This window comes from Sorex fumeus, unplaced genomic scaffold (genome assembly GCF_029834395.1).
Source record: "Sorex fumeus unplaced genomic scaffold, SorFum_2.1 ptg000354l, whole genome shotgun sequence".
In the NCBI taxonomy this organism is placed as follows: domain Eukaryota; kingdom Metazoa; phylum Chordata; class Mammalia; order Eulipotyphla; family Soricidae; genus Sorex; species Sorex fumeus.
The window spans coordinates 16583-27500 of NW_026606410.1; the positions used below are offsets into that span (position 1 = coordinate 16583).

Sequence of the window (10918 nt, forward strand, 5' to 3'; positions counted from 1 at the left end):
GTGTGCTGGGCGGGGCTTCAGTGTGCGGGGCGACCTTATTTGGGTGGTGGGCGGGGCTCCGGTGGGCGGGGCGACTGCGCCGGGTCCCCATTGGCCAGGGCTAAAGTGGGCGGGGCTGCAGGGAGCCAGACGCTTGGCCCTAGGCAGTCGCCGCAACTACTGCGGTGGGCGTGGCCTCGGTGGGCGGGGCGACTCTGACAAGCCCTCATTGGCCAAAGCGGCGGTGGGCGTGGCTACTGCGGGCGGGCGAGGCGCTGCTAGGGGCGTGGCTTTCTGGGTGGGCGTGGTTTGTCGTGGGCGTGGCCTGCGTTGGGCGTGGCCGGGCGGGCCGGGTCCCGGGACGCGCGGGCCGCCTGCCCACGGGCGGGGCGCGACGCTGTCCCCTCCCTCCCGCCCTCTGTCCTCCCCTCCCGGCCGGGCCGCCCTTTGCTGCACTCGGGGAGACACCATGTCGCGCCGGACCCAGGTCGCGCTGCTGCTGGCCGCGCTGCTGGCCTGCGCGCTGCCCACCAAGCAGGGTGAGCTCGGGGGGTCCGGGGTGGGCGCGCGCGTGGGCAGGGGGCGCCGGGCAGGCCCGCCCTGGCCAGCCGGGTGCTGGACGGGTGCCCAGAGCCGCGTGCACGACGGGGTCCGGGCCTGGGGCCAGCGGGGCGTCCGCCCACGGGCTGCCCCTGCGCGCGCGCGGTGACCACGGGGGTGCTGGGGTGGGCGCGCGGGGCAGGAGCTGGACAGTGGGCGCTGGGCATGCCAGGCCTGGCCAGCAGGGTGCTAGACGGTGCCCGGAGCAGGGTGCACGGGACCAGGGTGGACCTGGCTTGGAGCCAGCGGGGCGCCCACTGGGTGCCCCTACGTGCGCAGGCGCGCGCGCGCGATGCCCACGGGGGCCTGGGGTGGGCACGCGAGCCCCGGGCATCAGGGTGCTGGGCGGTGCCCGGAGCAGGGCGCGCGGAACGGGGCGGACCCGGCTTGGGGGCCACTGGCCGCCCCCGCTGAGCGCGCGCGCGCGCGCTTTGAACACGCACCCTGGGCGCTCCCCTTTTGCAAAGTTCGAGCGTCCCCGGGGGCGCTCAAGAGGGGTCCGAGCTCCGGGGACCCTCGGGGCAGCCCCGGGAGCCGCGGGCGAGCTGCCCCCGCCCGGGCCACCCTCCTCCCCGCCGCCTTTGTTCCCCGCGCCCCGGCGGCCACGCCCTGTGCGTCCCGGGCCTAAATTTGGAGACTCGGGCTGCTGGCCAGGGCGCGCGCGGTGGAGAGGGGGGGTGCCAGCGAGAGGAGAGGGGACACGGGGTGACCAGGAGGCGTCCGTAGGAACCCCCCCTCCTCCTCCTCCTCCTCCCCGGACGCCCACGTTTTTTGGGGTGCGCCGGGCGCGTTCCAGCGCCCGCCCACGGTATGCAACTTTTTGGGGGAGGCCCCAGGCCGAGTCAGGCCTTAGTCAAAGGAAATGTTTTGGGCGCGTTCGCTTGCTTGTGAGGGTAGATAAGGCAGGGAAAGGAAACAGTCGGAAAGTTGTGCCCCAAAAGTTGTGCCCCCCTCCCGTCCCTCTCCACGACCCCTCCCCCTAATGCACAGACGAAGGGAAGCGCGTGAAGCGGGCGCCGTTCCTGTGTTCCACACTCGCTTTCTCTGCACTTTTGCAAACACCCAAGTTGGGGGTTTTGGGCGCTTTTGCAAACGCCCAAGTTGGGGGTTCTGGGCGCTTTTGCAAACGCCCAAGTTGGGGGTTCTGGGCGCTTTTGCAAACGCCCAAGTTGGGGGTTCTGGGCGCTTTTGCAAACGCCCAAGTTGGGGGTTCTGGGCGCTTTTGCAAACGCCCAAGTTGGGGGTTCTGGGCACTTTTGCAAGCGACCAAGTTGGGGTGTCTCTGAGCGTGCAGAGCTCCATGCTGTTGTAGGACTTTAGTTGGTTTGTTGGTTGGTTTTGTTTTCGCCCCGGGCGTTGGAGGGAAGAAAGAGAAAGGGGTTTCCCGGAGGGTGGGGTGGAAGGGGACCCCCCTCACCCCGTGTCCCCTGGAACTGGAGCCGGCACAGATGTCCCGGCATCCCCAGGACATGCTGAACCAGAAAACTGGCCGCCGGGTTCATATTTGCTCCTTTCTGGAGAGACGTTGGCTAATGCAATATATTTTTCCATCGATTGCTTTTTGGGGAGCGGGGGGGGGGGGCATATCCCCAGCCCTGACCAAACTTTCCACACACCCCCCCAGTCTACTTTGCAGGCTGGTCTGGGCACGTGGCCACCCCTGGGGGTGGTGTTTGCGGAGGGGACCGGGGTTGGAACTGCAACGTGCAAAGCGGGACTGATTTGCAGGCGACCAGGGACGGGGGACCCCCCCCCTCGGAACGTGTCCTTAAATCAGCCGCAGCCTGAAATGGGTCCCCCAGTCTGCCCAGGCTCCTTGAGGTCGGGGTTGCACTTTGGGGACGGGTGAGGCTGGCCGCGTCCTCTCCGCCTCGCTACCCCAGAAACGGTTTCCGGGGCCAGGCCTGGATTCTCTCCTTCCCAAGTTAGCTCAGGCCCTGGGTGGGGGGAAGGGGTGTCTCTGTGTGTGTCTGTGTGCTGCATGTTGCTTTGTGTCTGTGCCTGTGTGTCTGTGTCTGTGTGTCTCTGGGTCTCTGAGTGTGTGTGTGTGTGTGTGTGTGTGTGTGTGTGTGTGTGCATGTCTGCCCGTGTGCGTATATATGTGTCTGGGTGTTTGTGTTCGTGGGGTGTGTCTGCGTAGGTCTGTCTGCCTTTGCGTGTCTGCGGGGATGTTATGTCTGTGTGTGTTTCTATGTGTGTGGGGGAGCTGTCTGCATGTCTGTGGGGGCTTTGTCTGCATGTGAATGTGCGTTTGTGTCTGTGTGTCTCTGTGTGTGTCTTTGTGTGGGCAGTGTTTGTGTTAATCACTGTGTATATGTGCGGGGGAGTGTGTCTGACTGTGTCTTTGTGTGTGCCTTTGTGTGTGTGTGTATGTCTGAGTGTATAACTATGAGTGTGTGCAGGGGGGTTGTCTGAGTGTGTCTGTGTGTGTGTCTGTGTGCAGTCTCTGTGTATTACTATATGTGTGTGCGGGCGGGTTGCCTGAGTGTGTCTGTATGTGTCTTTGTGTGTGTGTATACAGTGTCCGTGTGTATCAGTAGGGGCGTATCTGAGTGTGTCTGTGTGTCTTTGTGTCTGTGTGTGTTCTGAGCCTGTGTGGATTGCTATGTGTGTGTGACGGGGGTGTCCGAGTCTGTCTGTGTGTATCACTGTGTGTGAGTGTGTGTGTGTCTGTGTGTGTATCCGTGTGTGCAGTGTCTTGTGTGTATCACTATGTGTGTGTGAGGGAGGAGTGTCTGAGTGTGTCTGTCTGTGTCTTTGTGTGTGTGTGTATACAGTGTGTGTATCAGTAGGGGCGTATCTGAGTGTGTCTGTGTGTCTTTGTGTCTGTGTGTGTTCTGAGCCTGTGTGTATCGCTATGTGTGTGTGACGAGGGTGTCTGAGTCTGTCTGTGTGTGTGTCTGTCTGTGTCTGTGCCTGAGGGGGCTGTCTGTATCACTGTGTGTGAGTGTGTGTGTGTGTCTGTGTGTGAGTGTCGCTCCCTGCCCCTCCCTCCCTGTCCCTCCCACTGCCAAGGTTCGGGAGGTTCCGGATGTTTCTGTTTCCAGGGGTGTCTCTGGGGCAAGGAGTGTGGAGTACGGTTGATTCTCCCCAGGTGTGTTTGTGTGTGTGTGTCTGTATGTGTGTGTGTGTCCTTCCTCAGAGCAGGGCTGAGGGCACTGACCCCGGCTCCGGGGGGCACCTAGGGACTGACCCCCACCCTCCAGCCCCTCTGTGAGTGGAGACACACTGGGAGGGGGGGTGGGGCTCCACTGGGCGTGGGCTGGACGCTCCCAGGGGTGCCCTGGGGTGTGGTGGGTGGGCACTTGTCGGGGTGGGTGGGCACCGGCTGGGATCTGAGGGTGCCGAGGAGGGTCCAGTCAGCCACCCCCAGGACCGGCGGGCGTGGAACACGCCCCAGACCACAGCCCTCAGTGGAGGGCCAGGCTGACCGGAGCTAGTGGGGAAACCGAGTCTGTCTCTTCCTTCCCTCCTTCTCTCCTTCCTTCCTTCCTTCCCTTTCTTTTTCCCTCTCCCTTCCCTCCATTTCCTCCCTCCTTCCTTCTTTCCTGCCTTCTTTTTCCTTCCTTCCCTTACTCCTTTGTACCCACCTTCCCTCCCTTCCTTCCCCTTCCTCTCCTTTCCTTCCTTTCTTCCTTGCTTTCTTCTTTCCTTCCTTCCCTCTTTCCTTCATTCAAATCCATCACCCTTTCTGTCCTTTTTCATGTATCCTTCCATTCATCTACTATAATCATCTATCCTTCCTTCCTTCTTTCTACCCATCCACCCACGAACTCACCCATCCATCCATCCATCCATCCATCCATCCATCCATCCATCCACCCACCCATCCATCCATCCCATCCATCCATTGATCCATCCATCCACCCACCCACCCTCCTATCCATCCACCCACCCATCCACCCACACACCCACCCACCCACCCTCCCATCCATCCATCCATCCATCCACCCACCCACCCATCCACCCACCCACCCACCCTCCCATCCATCCATCCATCCATCCATCCACCCACCCACCCACCCATCCACCCATCCACCCATCCATCCCATCCATCCATTGATCCACCCACCCATCCACCCACACACCCACCCACCCACCCTCCCATCCATCCATCCACCCATCCACCCACCCACCCTTCCACCCACCCACCCACCCATCCATCCATCCACCCATCCACCCACACATCCATCCATCCACCCACCCACCCACCCTCCCATCCATCCATCCATCCATCCATCCATCCATCCATCCACCCACCCACCCGTCCGTCCGTCCGTCTGTCCGTCCATCCATCCACCCACTCACCCACGCATCCACCCATCCATCTACCCACCCATCCATCCATCCATCCATCCATCCATCCATCCACCCATCCATCCATCCATCCACCCACCCATCCATCCATCCATCCCATCCATCCATTGATCCATCCATCCACCCACCCACCCTCCTATCCATCCACCCACCCATCCACCCACACACCCACCCACCCACCCTCCCATCCGTCCATCCATCCATCCACCCACCCACCCATCCACCCACCCATCCACCCACCCACCCTCCCATCCATCCATCCATCCATCCATCCACCCACCCACCCACCCATCCACCCATCCACCCATCCATCCCATCCATCCATTGATCCACCCACCCATCCACCCACACACCCACCCACCCACCCTCCCATCCATCCATCCACCCATCCACCCACCCACCCATCCACCCACACACCCACCCACCCACCCACCCACCCACCCACCCATCCATCCATCCATCCACCCACCCGTCCGTCCGTCCGTCTGTCCGTCCATCCATCCACCCACTCACCCACGCATCCACCCATCCATCTACCCATCCACCCACCCACCCATCCATCCATCCATCCATCCATCCATCCATCCATCCATCCATCCATCCATCCGTCTGTTCGTCCGTTTGTCCATCCAACCATCTATCCACCCACCCTTCCGTTCACCCATCCATCCACCCACCCACCCACTGGCTTATAACCAGCCACAACTTCCCCCCTGAGAACCGTGCGCGGTGTCGACAGACATTTGAGCGGCTGAAGACCCCCGTGTCCTCCCCCGTCCTAGTTCCATCACGACCCTCCCCAGGGCCCCCTGCAGCCTCAGTTTCCCTGACGGTGCCAGGACGCCAGCCCTGAGTGTTTGTGTGTGTCTTTGTGTGTGTGTATCTCTGTGTGTGTGCGCGGTGTCTCTGTGTATCACTGTGTGTGTGGGAGGGTGTCTGAGTGTGTGTATGTGTCTGTATTTGAGGGGGGCTGTGTATATCACCCTTTGTGTGAGTGTGTGTTTGCTGCGCGCCTGCCACTGAGTCGGTGTCGTGACGACAACAAGCGTGTCCTGTGTGTGTGCTGGGCCCCACACCCCTGCATCGAGGCCTGTGCTCTCAGCCATGCACAACTTCACCCCTCCCTGGGCATCTCCGGCCCATGACACAGGGACCCGGGCACCTTCAGGGGGGGACACAGAAGTGTGGACACACTACAGACACACACATTCACAGACACACATTTACAGAGACACGAACAAACACACACTCAGAGATACACACAGACACAAATACACACTCAGATAGACACAGACTCACAGATACGCAGACACACACAGGCACACACAGAGACACACAGACACATACACACAGCAGACACACTCACAGACACAGAGAGACACACACAGACACTCACTCAGAGATACACACCGACACAGACACACTCAGAGATACACGTATCAAAGACACACAGACACACAGAGACACACAGTCAGAAATATACAGAACACAGACACACAGACACACACACACTCAGAGACACAGAGATACACACAGAAACACACTCAGAGATACACACAGACACAAATACACACTCACAGACACACAGATACACACAGGCACACACACACAGACACATACACACAGCAGACACATCCAGACACACACACTCACAGACACAGAGACACACACAGAACACACACTCAGAGATCCACGTATCACAGACACACCCAGACACACACTCAGAGATACACAGAACACAGCCGCACACGCACACACCGGGCCTCGCCCCCTCCCTGGGGCCCTGCGGAGTGTGTGTGGACGCTCCTCCCTCTGCGGTGTTGCTGTCCAGCTGCCGGTGAGTCAAACGCTCCCAACCCCCGCCAGGCAGGAAGCCGGAAACTTCCGTCCTTTCCCCGGACCGGCCCCCACCTCCTGGGGCTGGGGGGCCCCTGGGGGACCCTTGGGGGCCCTTAGGGGTCGGGGCAGGACCTGCCCTCCTTGCTGAGTCCTGCCTGGGTGCCCGGAGCGGCTGTGTGTGTTTGTTGTGTCTGCATGTGTGTCTGTGTGAGGGCCTGTGTGTGTGTCTCTGTCTCCGTGTGTCTGTCTGTATCTCTGGGTGTGTGTCTGTGTGTGTCTGTGTGTATCTGAGAGTGTGTGTCTCTATGTCTTCATGTGTCTGTGTCTGTCAGTGTCTGTGTGTGTCTGTGTGTGTGTCTGAGTGTGTGTGTGTTTGTTCTGTCTGTGTGTGAGTCTGTGTCTGTGTCTCTGTGTGTCTGTCTTTATCTCTGAGTGTATATCTCTGTGTGTCTGTGTATATCTCTGAGTGTGTGTCTGTAAGTGTCTGTCCATGTCTGTGTGTGTGTGTTTGTTGTGTCTATGCATGTGTCTGCGTGTGTAGTCAAGCATGTCTGCGTGTGTGTGTGTCTGTGTGTGTCTCTGAGTGTGTGTCTCTGTCTTTGTGTGTCTGTGTGTGTCTGTGTCAGTGTATGTGTGCCTGTGTCTTTGTTGTGTCTACGTGTGTGCCTGCGTGAGTGTCTGTGTGTGTCTGTGTGGGCTCCTCCCACCCTTCCTTGCTGCCTGGTGACGGTGCTGCCGGTGCCAGTGTGTGTGCCAGGCCTGGTGGACTCCCTGGTTTCCGCCTGAGGCCACCCACGGATCGGGGCTTCCTCCCGGCTCTGTGCTCGGTCCCGGGGGCAGGGCTCGGGGTGCCGGAGCGCTCGAACCCCGGGCCAGCACCCTCTGGTGAACTACGGGACAAACAAAAAACAAACAAACAAACAAAAAACACCAGGGGCCGTAAAGAGAGTGCAGTGTTTAGCGTCCACGCCTGCCTCGGTTTCCCTTCTTGTCCTTGTGTGTTCTGGCCGCCTGGGTGCCCAGGGTCCTGCATCTTCCAAGTCCTGGGTCCCGCCAGGCCCGTCGTCGTCGTTGTCGGAGGATCAGAGAGTCTGTTTATTACTCTGTCCCCGGACGGACGGACAGACGGGTGGGTTTTGTCCTCCCTCCTCCTGCAGAGCTATCTCTTGGGATCTGACCCTTGTCCCGGGTTTTCCAACGGAAGAGCTGCAGCTGCACCTGCCTGCCTCGTGGCCTCTGTGTCTGGAATCGATGTAGGGACACCGCTGGGGCGGGGCAGGGCGGGGCAGGGTGGGGTGGGTGGTTGGGTGAGGGGGGATTAATTGATCCATACATGAATGGGGGAAAAGATACATTGTTACTTTTTACATTTTATTATTATTAGAAAAGATACATTGTGACTGTGTGGTGGAAACTTGCCACATTTTTATTATTAGAAAAGATACATTGTGACTGTGTGGTGGAAACTTGTCACATTTTTATTATTAGAAAAGATACATTGTTACCGTGTGGTAACAATTACATTTTATTATTTTTCATCGATTTGATCATTATTATTATTATTTTTCTTTTGGGGGTCCCACCCGGTGATGCTCGGGGGTCCCTCCTGGGTCTGCACTCAGGAATCACTCCTGGCGGTGCTCGGGGGACCCTAGGGGATGCTGGGAATCGAACCCCGGTCGGCCGCGTGTACTATCACTCCAGCCCCTGTTGAAAGTTTTTAGTATAATGATATTATATTATGATTAGCATGATTACATAATAACATTACATTATATTACAATTAGAGCAATATGATTAATATAATTAGCATAACAATATTGTGTGATATTATATTATAATACCATGATTACCTAATAATATTATGATCATATAATAATTATGAGTACATAATAATATTACACTATTATGAACATATAACAAATATAATATAATAAATAATAATATTACATTATGTACTATGTACATTTTGATGTGCATTGTGTACACTGTATTATTATGTATCATGCATAATAATATTACATTATATTATAATTAGCATAATAGCATTATTTTATGATTATATTGAGGGCCTTTACCTTTACCTTACCTTATATTATAACTGTGATTACATAATTATATTATAATTACGTAATAATATCACAATTATAATAATTATAATGCAATGATAAATAATATTACATTATATAATATTATGTACATTTTAATGTGCATTACATTATCCACTCGGGATAGTGCTGGTGGTTTAAAATCTCTGTGAGGGCTAACAATTTACTTGGGGATGTTGACTGTTGGCTGTGATTCTGGCTTTATAGGATACAATACATATATTATAAATATAAATTACTTGTAGATTTATATATTATGGGCTGGAGCTATAGCACAGTGGGGTAGGGCATTTGCCTTGCACACGGCCAACTCGGCAGACCCAGGTTCGATTCCTCCGCCCCTCTCCGAGAGCCCGGCCAGCTACCGAGAGTATCTCGCCCGCACGGCAGAGCCTGGCAAGCTCCCCGTGACGTATTCGAGATGCCAGACACAGTAACAACAAAGTCTCCAATGGAGACGTTACTGGGCCCGCTCGAGCAAATCGATGATCAACGGGAGGACAGTGAGACAGTGCTACATTATATCATCATGTATCATGCATAATAACATCACATTATATTATAATTATATTATAATTAGCATAACAACATTATATTACGATTATATCATAATTACGATTACATGGTAATGTTACATAATATTATAATTATGATTGCATCACAATATTACACAATTATAATATAATAATAAGTAATATTACATCATGTATTATCTACATTTTAATATGCATTATGTACATTATATTGTGTACATTATATTATCATGTATCGTGCATAATAACACTATATTATAATTATAATTAACATAATAACATTGTTTTATAATTCTATTATAATTATGACTACATAATCATATTATGATTATAATTACATGATAATATCAGACAATTACCATTATATTATGATAATATAATGGTAATAGTCTGATATTTATAGTTGCCTGATAATTATAATATAATGATAAATAATACCACATTATGTATAATATTATATTATATTATTATAAATTTTTATTATAATTTTTCATTATGTATCATGCATAATATTACATTATATTATAAATATGTTAATAATCAGCATAACATTCTATCATGGTGATATTATACTTATGATTACATAATAATTTTACATTGTGTTATAATTACATTATAATTATTATAATATAATAATATTACATTGTGTATTGTGCACATTACAATGTCTATTATATTATGTGCATTATGTTGTCATGTATAATACGTATTAATATTACGTGATGTTATAATCATATTATAATGATTACATAGTATAATAATATGATCTGCCAGTGCCCTCCCGTTGTTCATTGATTTGCTCGAGCGGGCCGTAATAATATAATATATTGTGTATGGTTATTATATTATCATTTCATTATAATTTTATTATCATTCTTATTATGAGGGCTCAGGGCTGTTGAACACTGCTGGTCATTATTTTTCCCCCCCTGGGGCCTGCGTCTCCTCCTTCACACCTGCCTTTTGTGATAGGACCTCACACCAACCAAATTTGTGATTTTTTTCTAAACACACACACACACACACACACACAAAACCCTAAAAAGTCTGTTCCTTCCTGTTGCTCTCCCTTTCCTTCCTCTTGACTCAGCTCCTGGCGGACCCCAGGAAAAACATGGAAAAAAAAAAAAAACCGGGGCTGTGTGTGCAAACCCCTCAGGGCCCTGTCCGAGGGCATGTGCAAAGACCCGGGGGCAGAACGGCAAAAAGAAAGTGCTCGGGGAGGAAGCAGAAAAGATAAATTTTTGCACGGTCCTGCTGATCTCTCGGAAGATGCTGTTCCAACGGCAGAAGTTCTGGGGCCAATTGTGGACGGGCCGGAGTTGTGCACACACGCCCCTCTGTGGCCGCACAACCCAAGGCAGCTGGGAATTGGGGCGGCTGCATCCCACCTCCGGGAGTCCCAGGCTGGACCCTGATGTCTTTGGACATGGCCTGTCACCTGTGGGGGGACCCGGCAGAGGTCAGGGGTGACTGTGTCACTCGGTGCAGAGCAGAGAAGTTGGGGTATGGAGATTCATGGGGGACGCAGGGCCCTGGGTT

General features: G+C 53.7%; 1 protein-coding gene across 3 annotated transcripts in view; it reads left to right on the forward strand.

The window, feature by feature from the left end:
• The first annotated feature begins 442 nt into the window (after positions 1–442).
• CD99 (CD99 molecule (Xg blood group)) overlaps positions 443–10918 on the forward strand; it is a 45241-nt gene continuing 34765 nt past the window's right edge. For all 3 annotated transcript variants that reach the window (XM_056109630.1, XM_056109631.1, XM_056109632.1), the window contains exon 1: positions 443–518. In XM_056109630.1, coding sequence (XP_055965605.1) covers positions 449–518 — 70 coding nt within the window. In that variant the 5' untranslated portion in view covers positions 443–448. The remainder of the gene's footprint in view (positions 519–10918) is intronic.